The 17450-nt window shown below is 43.7% G+C and overlaps 1 protein-coding gene across 3 annotated transcripts in view; it reads left to right on the forward strand.

The window, feature by feature from the left end:
• The first annotated feature begins 2151 nt into the window (after positions 1-2151).
• Positions 2152-17450, forward strand: part of SLC22A15 (solute carrier family 22 member 15) — a 79830-nt gene continuing 64531 nt past the window's right edge. For all 3 annotated transcript variants that reach the window (XR_003420525.2, XM_027060811.2, XM_053214646.1), the window contains exon 1: positions 2152-2300. Coding sequence is in view for 2 of the 3 variants with exons in the window: in XM_027060811.2 (XP_026916612.1) it covers positions 2214-2300 (87 nt within the window). In the remaining variant the exon portion in view is untranslated. The remainder of the gene's footprint in view (positions 2301-17450) is intronic.

Raw genomic sequence — 17450 nt, forward strand, 5'->3', positions numbered from 1 at the left:
AGCATTAAAAAGAGGAAAGAGCTATTTTGTCACAAGAGGAATGATTCAATTGGTCCTTTTATGTACCTACAGAAATAAAAAGAGAACTTGATAAAAACTCAAAAACAATAAACATTTTGGAAGATTTTGACATGTTTATTAAAAGTTGATATATCCAGTAGTAATACACATTACTTGAATACAATTAACATGATTGATCTAATATATAGAGAATCTTGTACCCAAGCAAATGGAGACTATTTTCAGTACATTCAGTCCATTTTTCTAAAATGACCACATTCCTGGTCACAAGAAACCTCAAACAATTTCCAAGATTTAATATCATCTTGGTTCACAAGGTATTTAAATTAGTAATCAACAATAAAAGGATGGTTTAAAAATAGCAATAACCTTTACTTGGAAACTAAAAAAAAAAAGAAAAGAAGGGAGAAAGCATTAACAAATAACTTAGTGGTTTGAAGAGTATATTACAATATCATGGAATATTCAGAACTAAAGACAAGAGAAACCACATCATGACAAAACTTATAGGACAGAGCAAAGAGAAATGCATAGCCTGAAATGTAATTATTCTTTAAAAAGTAACATTAGGGGAATCTGGGTTTCTCAGTCAGTTAAGCCACCTACTCTTGGTTTTGGCTCAGAACATTATCTCATGGTTCAGTTCATGAGCTCGAGCCCCCTGTCAGGCTCTGATTGCACAGGGCTTGCTTGGGATTCTCTCTCTCCCTCTGTCTCAAAATAAATAAATAAACATTAAAAAGAAAAGTAAAATTTAAAGCAAATAAGCTAAACTTTCAAGTCATGTAGCTAAAAAAAGAAATGCAGAGTAACAAAAGTAAGTAAGGGTGAAAAGAATTCACATAATCCACAGAATAGAAAACAAAGAAACACAGAAAGAAAAACCATAAAATAAAAACTGGTTCTTTAAAAAAGGAATAGAGAAAAAATTTTAAAAAATAAAGAAAGAATAGAGAAACTCCAGCATGATGGATAAGAATGAGCAATAAAAATAAACAATATTAAGAATGAAAAACAGAGCATCAATGCAACTAGAGCATGAGTTTATAAAACCCTATAACAAGATGAACAAGTTAATTACAAAACCAAAAACAAAAAATCTCGATTAAAATAGAAGCATTTTTTAAATGATACAAGTAATTTAAGAACACAAAGCCATAAAAATATATCTGATATTTCTATGTATCTCTGTAATACAGGGGTTCGCCCCGGCAAGACAAGCCAATCCAGATGGTTTAAAGGAGAGTTATACCAAACATTTCCAACTCATTTTGCTAAGCTGCTATGATCTTAATGCCAAATGCAAACAGGGACAGTAGGAAGAAAAGAAGACTTAGGCCTATCGCACTCTTTTAGATGTGAAAGCCTAGGTAAAACATTAGCTGGTCACCTCTTCTGTTCACAATGTATTGAGGGTCATGGCCTGGACCAGGGAATACTAGGCAGCTGTTAAAACCAACCTCAGGAGACGCAGGAATGAGGGGACTTAAGGTGGGCGACCTCTCTTTCCGCCCTGCCGCTTCTTCCTCCACCTTTCCCGCCTGGCAAGTGCTGCTTATCCCACAAACACCTTGGCATCCATCACCTCCAGTCTCACAGCTTAACCTTGGCTCTTTATTTCCTTTGTACCTCGTGCGTATTTCTATTTGCAAATGAGTCTCCCGGCTTTGCAAGAATGTGTTTACGTGTGACCCCCACAGCGCTAGCGCAACGTTGGACCAGAAAGAAAGGCCGGCCAGCCCTCTTCTCCGAAGGGTCTGGCACGCCCCCAGCCCCCCGATTTATACAAAAGGACAAACAATGCCGAGCCGCCACCAGGTCGCCCGGTAATCGCGCCCCCGCCCCAAGCAGGGCCGGGGACCCGACTGGCAGCCGTTTCCGTGTTTCTCCATCGCCGCGGATGTCTCAGCCCGCGCCCACTTCCTCTTCCCTCGCCCCGCGAGCTGCGCGCACGCCAGCCCCTCTCCGACCCAGATCCCCGACGCACAGCCCCGCGCCCCGAGCACCGAGCCCAGCGTCCGCCCCCTCCCGGCCCCGCCCCGCCCCGCCCGCGCACGCGCGCCGCCCCCGCGCCGGCTCTGGCTGCCCCCGCCCCCGCCCCACCCGTTCTCTCCCCTCCCCGGCCCCCGCTCCCGCTCCCGCTCCCGCTCCGCGCCACCGGGCCGAGCCGGGGCCGCCGGGCCGGGGCCGCCATGGAGGTGGAGGAGGCGTTTCAGGCGGTGGGGGAGATGGGCATCTACCAGATGTACTTGTGCTTCCTGCTGGCCGTGCTGCTGCAGGTGAGTCCCCCTCCACCCCCAGCGCCCCGCTGCCCCGCCTCCCGCGGATCCCCCGAGGGGCCCGGCCGGTGGCCCAGGCTCTGCAAACCCCAGGGGGCGGGGGGGACACGAGCCCCCTGCCCCCGTCCCGCGCGAGGGCCGGCCTGGGCCCCAGCACCAGGTCGCCGTCAGGCCTGGTCTTTGGTGCCCGCCCCAGCCTCAGAGCCTGCCCCCTGGGGCTGTTCCGCCAGGCCCACCCACCTGCCACCTCGAGTGGGAGAGGGAGTGGGGTGGGGGTTGGTGGTACTTTATCCGCCGATGAGCTGGTTAATCGTAGCGGATGCCGGGTTCTGCAGTTACCTGGGACAACATCGTGAACGCGTGACGGAATTGTTACTCACCTGCGGCTCTGTCACCTTGGAATCTAGAGCACACAGTGAGCCCCGGTCGCCGCTGACGCTGACGAAGGTCCGACCTAGAGCGGCCTCCTTCAGTTCTGGGTGTCCACTTACCATCTTTTCCTGGATTCCAGGGGGCTTTCTGTTCCAGGTGCTTTCCGTGCATGGGGTTTATTTCTCCCCCGTTCAGGTTCTGCTGGGTCATTCTGCCCAGAGGCCAGCCTCGGGCTGAGACTACTATAAATTGAATAATGTCATCTACAATATGTATAAGATTCAGTTATAAAGTAGAATCATTTCTTCACTGTACAAAATTCTCCCACACTGCTTGCCCACCCCAGCCCAAAAATGTGGGTTTGGTATGCTCAAGGTCGCTATAGATACACTTTGCCAGGCAAGAGTTACTCTTCCTTTGCCAGCCTAAATGGCCCATTTAATGACATCAGTTACCTCTCCCAATATTCTAAAGGCGTTTCATTCACAAATTCTTGATTAGTATCTACTGTGAGCCCTCATTTTACTACTCCTTCATTCAGCACATATTTAATGATGCCTACTATTTGCTTAGCAGGGGCTACCGTGGTGGGCAAATCAAAGCCCCTTTCCCCCCAGAAGACCCCCATTCTAGTGGGGGGTGGGTGAGGCAGGCAGACAGTTCAATAAGTACAGTTAGTGTGCGATGATTATCCCGAGGAAAGTACAGGGAAGTCGTGAGTATAACCACCAGTTGCTTGAAACTGGCATAAGGCAACTGCTCAACAGGAAGGTAGGGGGTGGGGGAGGGTAAGAGTTGCCTTACTGATTCTGTTTTCCATTAAAATGTTTGCAAGTTCAGTTGTTTTTATCTCCAGCCAGAAGAGCTGTTCAAACGATGGACTGATAGATGATGTCAGTCCTTTTTTTAGCAAAGCAAGTATTCAGTTCACAAATATTCAGGATTCTGGAGTTCTTTAAGTTCGGTGTTTCAGCTTTAACTGTAATTTTCCTGTGGGGAAAAAGTACTTCCTAAATCACAAAACAGTATTTAATACAGAGAGTATTTCATTGTACCCATGATGCCTGATGTTCATTTATAATACTTTTTCTTTGAGAAAATTCTTTCCTCTTCTAACCAAGAATTCCAGGAATATAATTCCTTTTCTGAACAATCCCGTCCCCCCATGCCTATACTCCATCTGCTGTCATTATCTTGTTACAGGCCTAGCTAGGTGTCTGCCTATTTAGAATAAGTTTGTCTTGAGGGAGTGCAGCACTAAAAAGGCCACTGTTCTGGGGCCCCTAGGTGGCTCAGTCAGTTAAGTGTCCCACTCTTGATTTTGGCTCAGGTCATGATCTCATGGTTCGTGGGTTCGAGCCCTTTGTCAGGCTCTGTGCTGATCTGGAGGAATCTGCTTGGGATTCTCTCTCTCTCTCTCTCTCTCTCTCTTCTCTCTCTCTTCTCTCTCTCTGCCCTCTCCTGCTTGCATGCTCTCTCTAAATAAATAAATAAATAAATAAATAAATAAATAAATAAATAAAAACTTAAAAAAAAAAAGGGCCACGGTTCTGGGTTTGAGACCTATTGTTTTTCTCATTTACTTTTCTTTATGGTTGGCCCAGTTGGTTTGCGTTTAGTACCAAAGAGCTCTAAGCCTGTGACCATGATTGTTCACTGATCCCTGCCTGACATGTGGTCAGTATTTGCCATTGAAGAACCAGGTCTTATGAGTATTGGGAGTGAGTGACTGTTTATTTTGTAGGTGTGGACTGGGAGGCACCCTGTAGCTGTGTCTGTCCCAACAATGCCTCAGTCCAGGCAGAAGTGAATCCTTCATAGTGGTACATATTCATGAGTATTCAACTGCCCGATTGATATACATGATAAAGGTGGTCTTGGGGTCACCCAAAGCTATCTTGGATATGAAAGTGGACATCACCAAAGACTTCTCTACCAAGTCACTTGTTGGAGATGGTTTTGGTTTGGGATGGCCTGTGGAGTGGGAATACTAGGAGCCCCATTACACAATTAAAATATGATGCTTTCATCATCTTGTGAAAGTTGCTTCTTCCAGCAGAGGAAGAAAGTAGGAAGCCCTTTTCAGAGTTGGCTTAAATGGGAAGTTGATGTTTGCTTCAAAAATCAAAGCCCTGGGCACCTGGGTGACTCAGTCAGTTAAGGGTCTGACTCTTGATTTTGGCCCAGGCTCAGGTCAGGATCTCACAGTTCGTGGGTTCGAGCCCCACGTCAGGCTCCACACCAACAGTGCAGAGCCTGCTTGAGATTCTCTCTGTCTCTCTCCCTGCTCCTTCTCTCAAAAATAAACTCAAAAGAAAAAAAAAAAGAAAAGAAAAGAAACCAGAGCCCTGGGGTGCCAGGCTGTCTTAGTGGAGTGTATGACTTTTGATCTTGGTGTTGGGAGTTTGAGCCCACGTTGGGTATAGAGATTACTTTAAAAAATCTTAAAGAGCACTGGGTGTTGTATGGAAACCAATTTGACAATAAACTTCATATATTGAAAAAAAAACAAAAAAAAACCCCAAAAATTAAAAAAATAAATAAAAAAATCTTAAAAACAAAACCAAAAACAACAACAAAAACCCTCAAAAAAACCAAAGCCCTGGTCTACTGTTGCCCAAGGAACATGCAGACCCACCTGCACAGCAGCGCTAGCAGAAAGAGAGCCCTGTACACAGTAGGCGGGACTCCCAGAGAGAGGGACAGCCAGACAGGGAGCCACTGCTGAAACAAGAGCCTTTTCTGCATCTGCAGTGTGGCAATGACCAACCCCAGTCGAGAAACACAGAACTCGAAGGGACAGAGATGGCAAATTCAGATCTTTGCATTTTCTTCTATCGGGGTTTTATTATTATTATTATTATTATTATTATTATTATTATTAATGGTTTTAACCCCCCTTACTTCGAACATCCAAGTTCAAACTAAAAGGACAAAAGCACATCACAAAGCCAACTCGGAAGGTCTTTAGGTTAACGGTTTTTGTGGATTGTGGATACCATCAGGTAGCGCATCGCAAGTTACCTCAATATCCGCTTGCCTTTATTTAGCAAGGTGACTTCTGGCCACACGCTTTGCAAACACAACCTTTAGAATCTCTATAGTGGTCACCTTTCAGGTACATAAAGGATTGATGCAGATTTTGTAGATCTCCCTTCTTATGCTGATGAAAATGCCCCTGACAAGAGTGAGAGGCGGTTTGAAAGTAGATAAGCAGAAAGCTAGAGGAAAAGGGATTGCCACAGGTAAAAATTGTTGTCTCGTGAACGCGCGGCAATGTTCACAATTTTGTAGTTAGAAAAACTCTTACTGTCCAAATATAGGTGCCCTCCCTTGGACAAGAGCTATCTGTGGTATTTAAATGTGAATAATTCTGTGTGCTTTATTTCTGTTTCTATTTTCTGGTAGTGATTCAGAGCCGATGCTGTCATCGTCATTTGTGTTTGCGTACGTGTGTGTTTGTTTGCCAGGCTATCTGGAGGAAGAAGGTTGGAATGCAGTTCTTTGTTTTTTGAGCCCTTTAGACGCAAAGTGAAAATGGAACCCACTTCTTTGTGTTCTAAGCCGGCGACTCCAGCTCCTTCATTTTCCCGGGGATCATGCGTCACAGATTGTAGTATAATTTGCACAGGATTTAAAACATCCATGAGCCAACGGGAACATGTAACCTGTAACAGGCATTAGTTTCGCCAGCAAAAGTGTGATGTCATCGTGGACCTCAGCTTGAGGTACAGTCTTCCGGTGTTCTGGAACACATTATTTTAATGTAAACTCTTAATAACCCCAATCTTATTTATCAACCCTGGGGTTACCAGTGCCTTCAGATCATTCACGCAATAAACATCCTTTCATGGTGTTTTAGAAAGCAGAATCACTGACCAGGTATTGTGCAGAAGAGGAAACTGTGATAGTCAACACAGGAAAAGATGTTTACCTTCAGTGGTCACCTGGGACGGGCGTATTAAAATGACTATGAAATATCATTTCACACTGAATAGATGAGCAGACATTAAATAGTCTAACAGTACAGGTGTGCTGAAAAAGAGGAGCGGGAACTGTGCCGTTCAGAGAATAATTTGGCACGGTCTAGTAAAATTGAAACCCAGCTTTAGATTCCTAGGTGTACATCCTCCAATATTTCTTGAACACGTGCATGAAGATATGGCTCAGATGTTTACTGCCGCACTGTTTGTAATAATAAAAATTAGTAACCACCTTAGTGACTCCCAAAAAGGGACCAGGTAATCAAAATGTGGCATAAATTTGATGGTCTATAACAGGTTGGCATGAATGAACCAGATCGATAAACAACTACAGGAATGAATTTCTAAAACACGGTGTTACATGAAAAAAATAACAAGTGTGATATATACAATATGACACAAAAGTCTTACTAAAAATTGTAAAAATATCGGGCCTCCTGGGTGACTCAGTCAGTGGGTTGAGCGCCTCACTCTTGATTTTGGCTCAGGTCATGGACCCAGGGTCGTGGGATTGAGCCCTCCGCTTAGTACAGAGCCTGCCTCAGATTCTCGGTCTCTCTCCCTCTGCCCCTTTCCCCTACTTGCATGCACGCTCTCTCTCTCTCTCTCTCTCTCTCTCTCTCTCTAAAATAAAATCTGAAAAAATTGTCAAAATATAGGAAACTGTACCATATTTGGTTTATCAGTGTATATGGACAATGTAGCAGTATAAACATATGGGGTAGAAGGCTCCGCACCCAATCCATCAGACTGGTTACCTCCAGGGAAGGAAGGAGGGGTGGGGGTGAGGGGGTTACAGAAGAGGTTTGCTCTGTATTCATAATACCGTATTTTAAAAATCTGAAGCAAATATAATACAATGTAGCTTGTTAATTGGGATGGTGGGTTCCTGAACTTTATTTTGTTTTGCTTCTCTGTGTTAAATTAAAAAAAAAAAAAAAAAAGAAGAGTGTGGCATAGAAAAGATCGGCATACTGAGAAGCAAAGGCTACAGTTCACTTCATGAGAGTAACCGTCCACCTTTCTCCTGCCGTCCCTTTAACCAGTTAGCGCTGTCAACTGTGGTCTATGAATTTCACACTTAAGAGAATGAGGTAGAGAGAGTTTTGTTCAGGGTGCGCTCTTGAACTTTGTGTAGAACACTGTCACAGGGAATGTCTCCTACGTGCTTGCATTTGCCTCCCGGTCCTAATCTCCCCAGGAGATTCGTGGAAAGACTTCTTTTGATGAGGTATCGCTGAGGTGGTTCCGACCCCTCAACCTTAAGCAAGTAATGAAGTTCGTAGGCAGACATTAGGGAAGACCTCACTGTGTTGGTCATTGAGACCAGCCCTTGTGCCTCAGGAGAGTCTCACCACCACCAGGGGTTCAGCCGTGATGACAACACCCGGCATGAGAGCCACTCTATCATGACTCCAGAACACGTGAACATCTACCAGGTTCTCTGTCAGTTTGGGCAAGTTTTACACCGCCCTTACCCTCAGATTTAGTTGTGTCTGCCCTCAGACGGTGGCCGCGAGTTTGGGTGATAATCCGGGGAACCTTTGCTGGTGGAATATTCCATCACTTTAGGTAAGTAGGGCGCTCGCTTCCTAAAGAGACCATAGCTACACTTGCCCCCTAGTATGTCCTCAGGAAAGCTGTTGTCTGTAGACAGACACTGCCCCCTGGTGTAAAGCAGGTGAAGTTGCAAATCAGCCAGTCCAGATTTCCATCTGGGGAGGTTATGGAAATACAGGGAGCTTCTGGGAGGTTTAGGGAGCCCCTTTGAGCCTCGGGCATCTGAAGAATTGGGATGTGCCTTAGAAAGCAACTGGCTCAACACCCCCACAGCACCCACACTCTAGCAGCATGCCTGCTGGGGCCACACACAGCACAGCTACTCAGCATGTGCCCTGACAGAGAAGGTATTACCTTAATAAGACAGCGTGCGTGCGTGCACACACACACACACACACGTCATTAAAAATGTGAAGATAGACGATGTGTGGCAGAGAGAACGCTAGACTCTCTGAATGCCGTGTTGAATGCTGTGACCCTCTGCTCTGAGATGGCTGAGAGAGCTTCAGTAGGGGACCCCTCAGTCGTTTGTGTACTCTGGGAAGTGGCTGGATCACGAAAGTGTAATTCATTTGTTTTGCAAGTTCAGGATTTCTTCAAGTTGCCCAATGCCCAGCAGTTAGTTGGCATTGTGTCAATGTCACCTTGAGGTTTTCGGAACACGAGCTTGGCCATTCACCACGGTCAAAGCCTGCCTTATAAGGGAGAGCTGGCCAACCCCAAGATACGCACAACTCAGGAAGCTCATCTCTGACTCCCTTAACCAACTGTTCAGGCAGAAATTAGCATCTGCATTTAGGGGAGTTGTATGAGGCTCAACAAGGAGTATATGGGGGGTGTAGCAAAAAGAGAAAACATAGAAAAGAGAAAAGGGAAAGAATCACCAGAACTTGGACCAGACATGAAACACACTCACATGTTGGTGGACTGTCTTCCAGACTTTTAGTTAGACAAACATGTACATTTGCCTTTTTTGCATAAATTTGTATCTTAACCTCAATTTTTGTCTGTCAGCAATATCGTGCACGCCTTGCTGCAGTCATAAATGAACAACCACATATTTTATAATGGCTGTAGCAGTGTAGCAATGTGTGGCTGTACCAGAACTTGCTTATTCCATTATCTCTTGTTGCCACCATAGGCTGGTTGGTTTCTCTCTTTCGGAGTTCTGAAACCCATGCTTTGGGCCATTGTCCGCCTCTGGTCTGCACTTCCTCCGGTTGGCTGTTGACCACTCTTCCTAAGCTCAAACTTCGCCTGACTCCATTGCTCACACTCTCTCCAGATGTTCCTTGGTCCCACTTTATGGATGGAATAGAAGTACAAACTTCCTAAACATCTCCTTTCTTTTGCTTCGAAATTAACGTTTACCCTTACCTGTCATTACATCTCTTCAGAGTGTCCAAGAGGAAGACAGCTCAACCTTCCTTCCAGGGACATCCTCTCACCTTTGTTCTTGATTCTTTGTTACTCTCTCAGTCGTTTCTAATCTTCCATCTTTCGGCATTCTCTCGTGTCCCAAAGGGTGCCCTGCATGGTAGATCTAAGTGGTCTGTGGAAATTACGTTGAATAGCATTAGCTTGTAAAGTGAGAGAGTTATTCCCTTTTCAGTTCTTCCTTAATCTTTCTTTAATTAGAATTTTTAAATGTTTATTTTTGAGAGAGAGAGAGAGACAGAGCGTGAGCAGGGGAGAGGCAGAGAGAGAGACGGAGACACAGAATCCGAAGCAGGCTCCAGGCTCCGAGCCGTCAGCACAGAGCCCGACGCAGGGCTCGAACCCACGGACTGCGAGATCATGACCTGAGCCATAGTTGGACCCTCAACCGACTGAGCCACCCAGGCGCCCTGATCTTTCTTTCATCTAAGAAGACAATCTCATTTGGTGCTAGCACTTCTCAACACTTTTGCAACTATTTCTGTTTTAGCAAAGGAAATGAACTAGAAGTAAGAATTAAAGAAGGCTCAGACTTCAGACTTGGGCAGAAAACCTTACCTAGTTGAAATTTAATAACATTATTCTTTCTTTATGGTAGTGGTCATTTTATTTTCAAAGAAACATTTCACATGAAACACAGAGACTAATGTCACAAACATACCTGTGCCTACTTCTAGATTTGACAAGTGCTAATATTGTGCCATATTTGCTGAAGGTGGTGTGAGTTGTAGTTCAACCCAAGAGGCAGAAAGCAGAACTCCTGGGATGGGGACATGTGTGTGTGTGTGTGTGTGTGTGTGTGTGATATGTATTCATATGTGTATGATTATACACATAGTCAGTGAATAATTTGTCACAGAGATTTGACCACGCACAATTGCGAGAGTTGGTTAAGCCGTCCCTGTAAGGCTGTTGTCTTTGTGTCTGATGTTGGAGCTTGAAGTCTGCAGGGAAGGCAGTCTGGAAGGGAAAGTATGGTCTGGAAGCCATCCGAATTGACGGGAATCTGTGCTGTTCTCACTGCCTCCAACCTTGATGAAGCAACTGCCTTTCATCTTGGAAAACACATACTTGGCCCGGGAGTCAGAGATGCTGAGGGAGGGTCCAGGGGAACGTGGATCCGTGGCAGGCCCAGCTGTTGTGCTCTACCAGCAGAGCGAGCCAGCAAAGAAGTGGCAAAGAAAGGCAAAAAACACCTTTCCCAGCCTTCTGAGCATAAAAAAACAAGACGGCCGCTCCTTTGCTTTCACCCTCTCTCCCCAAATCCTGCTTGAAAATATCTCTTGTGGCCCGTCTTAAGTAAAAACACACTAGCCAACACTTGGCATTATGACATGGTGTTTATTTTGATAGTTCCATCTGTCTGGTCATGTCTCTATTGATACAAAATTTTATTTCTTTGCAAATTCACTTAAGTTAAAAATTTTGAACTGAATTTTCAAAGGACATATCTGATAAAGGGTTAGTATCCAAAATGTATAAAGAACTTATAAAAGTTCAACACCCCCAAAATGAATAATCCAATTAAAAAATGGGCAGAAGACATGAATAGACATTTTTCCAAAGAAGACATACAGATGGTCAACACACATATGAAAAGATGCTCAGCATCACTCATCATCAGGGAAATACAAATCAAAACTACATGAGATATCACATGCACCTGTCAGAATGACTAAAATCAGCAACATAAGAAACAACCGGTGTTGGCAAGGATGTGAAGAAAAAGGAACCCTCTTGCACTGTTGATGGGAATGCAGACTGGTGCAGCCACTGTGGAAAACAGTGTGGAGGTTCCTCAAGAAGTTAAAAATAGAACTAGCCTATGATCCAGCAATCGTACTACTAGGTATTTACTCAAAGAATACAAAAATACTAATTCGAAGGGATACATGCACCCCGATGTTTACAGCAGCATTATTGTGGGAACAGCCCAAGTGTCCATCGATGGATGAATGGATAAAGATGTGGCATATATATACAATGCAATATTATTCAGCCACAAAAAAGAATGAGATCTTGTCATCTGTGATGATGTGGTTGGAGCTAGAGAGCACAATGCTAAGTGAAATTAAGTCAGAGAAAGACAAATACCATGTAATTTCACTCATGTGAAATTTAAGAAACAAAACAAGCAAAGGGGAAAGAAAAGAGCGAGAGGCAAACCATAAAACAGACTCTTAACCCTAGAGAACACACTGACGGTTACCGGAGGGGAGGGGAGGGGGGGTGGGTGAAATATACGGTAGGGACTAAGGAGCGCACTTGCTGTGGTGAGCACTGGCTGTTGGAAGGAAGTCTTGACTCACTATATTGTACACCCGAAATTAATATTACACTGTATGTTAACTGGAATTGAAATAAAAGCTTAAAGAAACATCTTGAATCAATTTAAAAGAAGACCGTTAGGGGCGCCTGGGTGACTCAGTCCGTTCAGCATCTGACTCTTGATTTTGGCTTAGGTCATGATTCCAGGGTTGGGGAATCGAACCCCGTGTCAGGCTCCGTGCTGAGTGTGGAGCCTGCTTGGGATTCTCTCTCTCTCTCCCTCTCCCTGTCTCTCTAAAAGAAAAAAAAAAAAGAAGACTATTAAGTAAATAGAAAACAAAAAACGGCACATAAAATTGTTGCAGGGAGCACACAGGTGACCGAAGTTTGGGAAAAGCTGAGCTGTCCTGTAATATTTCTTCAAAGAACACTAAAAATATGTGGTTTACCTTCTCGACTCTGATTGGCCTATTTTTTTGCCCCAAAAGTTCCTTCCTCTGAATTTGGTTTTGATTAAACCCCTACTAGGTTTTCTCTACCCAGTTTCTGGTGTCATATTTGCAACTTTTTCCTTATTCCCCAGTTAGATTTCCCATCTACTTTCTCTGTGCTCTCATCACCTCATTTCCGCCGTGGCTAATACTGCATTTGTGAAAATCTGCCTTGTGTTTGTAGCTTTCGGTACGTTTGTTGTCCTCACTTGAATGTATTTGCCTAGAAGGAAGTGATTATTTTTTAGCCATCCTTGTTATCATCTGAGGCCCATAATATAATGTGTTGCAAAGTGGTGGAGCTCACTAAAATTTTTTAAGAATTAAACTGAAGTCACAGAAGGAAGGTAGTCAGGTGGGGGTATTTCCATTTCATTTGGGAGAAAGCTAGGGAAACAGATGCAGGTTAAATCACTGTTTACCCAAATACTTTATCCAAAGTCTTAATTAGTGGTTGGAACAAAGATTAGGTCCTGAAATTACTGGTTTTTTATCTTGATCATCATCTTTTTCTTTTCTTTTTCTACACCATTTTGCAAGGAATTAGTTAAAATGTATCCTAGGCTGTTAGTTATAGAGTGGTATGTTGGGTTTACTTGGAAGCATATAGAAATCGAAGTTAGCGTTTCTTTCGTTCAGGAGAAGACAGATCATTAACAAATTAGAATTTCACTATATCTGCACTGTTAGATACAAAATAATATTTCCCCAGTAAATAGTGCAGCCATTGACTGCTTTGGAGATTAACAAAGGAGCCATCAGTGTGGTCTGGAGTGGTTTGTTGAAGACTTGAGAAGGGCTGAGCTTGTGCTGAACTTGGGAGCTTGGGTTTAGAGAGAAGTGGGAAGGTCATTTCAGATGGAAAACAGTAAAATTGGGGGAAAAAAAGTGTAGAAGACAGAACAACTTTTAGGCTTACTACACAGAGTGTGGCCCAGACTAGCAGCATTGAGCTCAGGAGAGCTTGCTAGAAATGTGGAACTCCGGTCTTTCCCAGGCTACAGGACCAGACCCTGGGCTTTAAAGTCTGGGAGGCACTGATAGATGCCATTTGTATGGGGCTGTAGAGTTTACTGCTGGCTAAAGGAAACATCCCATTTGACCCTCAGAATAAGTTAGATATGAATGAATTAGATTAAGATGGTTACTACCAGTGTCCAGTCTCGCTGAAAAGAAAACCTGAAGTTTGGAGAGGTTTTGATTTGCTGAAAGGTTCCCAGAGCTGAGTTTCCAACTCAGGTATACAGATTCCTTCCTCTTTTCACACACACCATGAGAAGTCATGCAATGGGGAGCTGAGCATGCCAGTACAGAAAGCGTGAGTGTGGATTAGGTAGCAGCTGGCCCATACAGTGGGGATCTGGAACGTTAAGACATTTATCACTGATCCATTGATATGCTTTGGCCGGAAGAATGTCATGAGGAGTGTCTCAGGGAGACCGATCTGGTGGCATTATGTGGATGAATTAGAGTTGAAAGAAACAGGACTTCGAGACACCAGTTATTCAGGGCATGATATTAAATATTTTCAATTTTAAAAAAATAGGTGGTATCTGTAAGTCACCCGACATTGATTGAAGACCCAGTTTGTGCTGGGCACTGGGCATCTGGGCGTGCTGTCATGATATGCTTGCCCACGTAATGCTTTGGTTGAGTCAGTAACGGAGTACGAAGTGCAGAAAAGACTAACGGTAATGACAACAACAAAGTCATCTTCCATTTTTCCCATGAGGTGATCTCGTTCTCATCCTGGTTTTGCTATTAGTGTTATACGTGATCTTGAACGAGTCACTTAATTGCCCATTTTACCTACTTTAAGACCTAAACATCATACTTCCCATGACTTCACAGCACAAGATATTGTGATGAGATCATTTATGGGGGACGGTTTGGTTTCCGGAGTGGTATAAAAGCTTATAATGCTGTCGATATAAAATCACTTTTAAAACCTTCACTTTTTGCAACTTCAGAAATTTCAGTCCCCTGGTGCATTGTAGTCACCTAATTATAATGACACTGAAAGGGGAAGAAAAAGTGCAGCCATCTGTGACACTTGTTTTCCTTCCCTGGAGGGGGTGTTGGAGAAGGTAATGGCCTCTCTGCGGTGTTGTTGACCCCACTTGGAACGAGCGTGGATGGTGGTTTCTGATTGTGGCTTTAAGACCCAGCCGCTGATGGGTGTGATCATTCGACAAGAATCCGTGGGCATGGCAGTTATAGGGTAATACAGACAGGATTGAGAGACTCTTTGGACTCTGGCGGAGAGAAGCAGGAGTTCTGGGCTGCACGTGTCTGACCCGTCTGGTGACATAACGCCACGGCTCTGTGTGTGCAGTTGAGGTCCCTGGGTGTACACGTGTGTGTGCACGCATGGTGTGCACACTGGAAACGCTGCGAGGGGTGGGAGGAGGGCAGAGGAGATGAGAAGGTGAAAGCGTTCATCGGGCTTCAGGTTGCTGGGAATAATACTGATTAACACAGATCATACTGATTAACTGGGTTTCACTGCTCCCCTCTGTGAATTAGCGTGTGTATGAGCACCACCTCTTTGTTTCTGAACTGTTTTCTTTTTAAAAAATTTTAATTGTTTAATTGTAATTCCAGGATAGTTAACATACAGTGTCTTTATCCATTCATCTGGACACTGGGGCCGCCTCCATAATTTGGCTATTGTAAATGAATGCTGCAGTAAACACTGGGGTGCATGTAGTTTCTGAACTGCTTTCCACACATCGTAGCTTCTGCTGAGAATGGGAGTGTCCACGAAAAAGCACACTTCAGAGTAGAGGATCCTTTGAGCATTTCCTCTCTTACCTAGAACATTGCTTATCTTAGAACAGTCCAGATAAAAATATGATGTATTAACGTATTTTCAACAAGCACCTAGAATAGGGCTTGGCGCATAATTAGAATTTAGAGAAGCATTTGCTGCTGTTATTAGCATTCTATCCCAGTCATTTATTCATTCATTCACTTGCTGAGTGTGGGCTTCATGTGTCCAGGCCCTGAGTTGTTTGGTGTGGAAGCCCAGGAGTGGATCACACAGAGATCCTGCCCTCAGGGACAGAATGTTCTGGTAGGAAAAATAAGATGAGCAAGTACATAAATGGGATGGCGTGAAGAAAATGATCTGTCTCTTACTAAGAAAGGTCTAGATGGAGCTTTTGGGGGTGAACAGAAGCAGGAGAGGGCTTCCGGTGGGTTCGAAAGGAAGGTGAGGTGGGGGGGGGGGGGCGGTGGGAAGTGGTACCTGAGTCGCATCCCAGAGGATGGAAAAGGTTCAGAGACGCTGCTGAACCAGGTGAAGTGCTTTCCATGTAAAGCAAGTGGGAGGCACAAAAGCAGAAAATAGCATATTTAAGAAGGAAAATATAACTAGTTTGCTTTGCCCGATTGACGGCTCTGTTTTGAACATGTGTTTTGCTTCATCTCCAGAGTTCACGTGCCCCATATTTTTTCATTTCTTTGCCCTTCAATTAAGATCAGCAGATTATAATAAGAAGGGGCAGTTACTAACACGATGCAAGCGGCTTTGTAATTATAGCTGCTGCCAAATGTGTAATCTATCTGTTCTTGTAATTATTAAGGTTTTTATTTTTACAGACTGATTGCCTCCTGGTCTAAAACTTCCCTAATAGTATGCAAATAGGGGCCAGGAAGCAATATAAATCTAGAAACATGATATCTTCTGCCTTCTACAATAAATCACCCATGCAGACTGACCTGTGGTGGCTGGGTACCTCTCGGGAGGCCCACCGTCATTTGCCTCAAAACAGATTGGGGCTGCCTCATATCCTCGCAGCCTCACAGAGAGTGCAAAAATCACACCCTGGGTTTTACGTTAGCTTTCTCTTATGACACACACAATGGCATGACTTCCTTTCTCTTTCCTTGACGCTAATTCCATCATTTACTTGTGATAAATTACTCTGCCTTTGGCATTTTAGCTTATCCACTTAACAGCTGAATATGCCCCTACACCGTGGTGTGGAAGGAGCTCGGGGTTCACTGATGGATGGAGCCGAAGCTGTTGGCAAATCTCCTCCTTTTCGTGCCTCAGTCAGCACATCTGTCCAGTGGGGGTGTTACTATATGCTATAGCGAAATCACAGCTTCGTACTTTGTAAAACGCTTATTGTGTTTAAAGGTATTTTAAGATACCAGGTTCTAAATTAATGGGGATCAGTTCTTAAAATAAGATTTCTTCCTTAGTGAGAGAGTTCTCACTGGAACAGACTGATTCTGTGTTTTCCAAATTCATTTGAAGCTTGAAATAATCATCCGGCAATGAGAACTAATATAAATGGAAATTCATAGCATATAAAGGCTGCATAGGGCTCAACAGCTTGTAAACCCGATTGTGAATAGCTGTAAGGCCCAGAACAATCAGAGACAAATGGCATATGTGCTCAATAATTATTTCTTGAATGAATGAGGGAATTTTTTTTTTTTAGGGGAACAACTATGTTTAGATTAAATAATGATTAAGTAGAGCTAAGGGTTATAAAGTGAGTATTTATTATGGGATTTTGAATTTCTTTACAGCTTATGAAAGTTGTCTATTATGTTTTAATATAGTATCTACTTGGGAGCCTGGGTGGGTCCGTTGGTTAAGTATCTGACTTTGGCTCTGGTCATGATCTCACGGTCTGGGAGCTCAAGGCCCCTTGGAATGAGCTCCACTTCTCTCTCTCTCTCTCTCTCTTTCTGTCTCTCTCTCTCTCTCTCTCTGCCCCTTGCTTACTTGTGCCTCTCTCTCTCTTAAAATAAAACAGAATAGAATAGAATAGAATAGAATAGAATAGAATAGAATAGAATAGTGCCTACTCAAGTACATATTATGCTTACCTGCTTTAATAAAGTATTTTCATTTGTGTTCTCTGTATATATGTGTTATCTATCTATACTACTTCTCTCTCTATATATTTTCTTCCTATATATACTTTTTATATATACTCTCTATATGTACTCTATAAATGTTCTCTCTGTATATACACACTATATAGATTCTTTGTCTCTGTGTGTATATATATACACTC

The sequence above is a fragment of the Acinonyx jubatus genome, chromosome C1 (assembly GCF_027475565.1).
Source record: "Acinonyx jubatus isolate Ajub_Pintada_27869175 chromosome C1, VMU_Ajub_asm_v1.0, whole genome shotgun sequence".
Lineage (NCBI taxonomy): Eukaryota > Metazoa > Chordata > Mammalia > Carnivora > Felidae > Acinonyx > Acinonyx jubatus.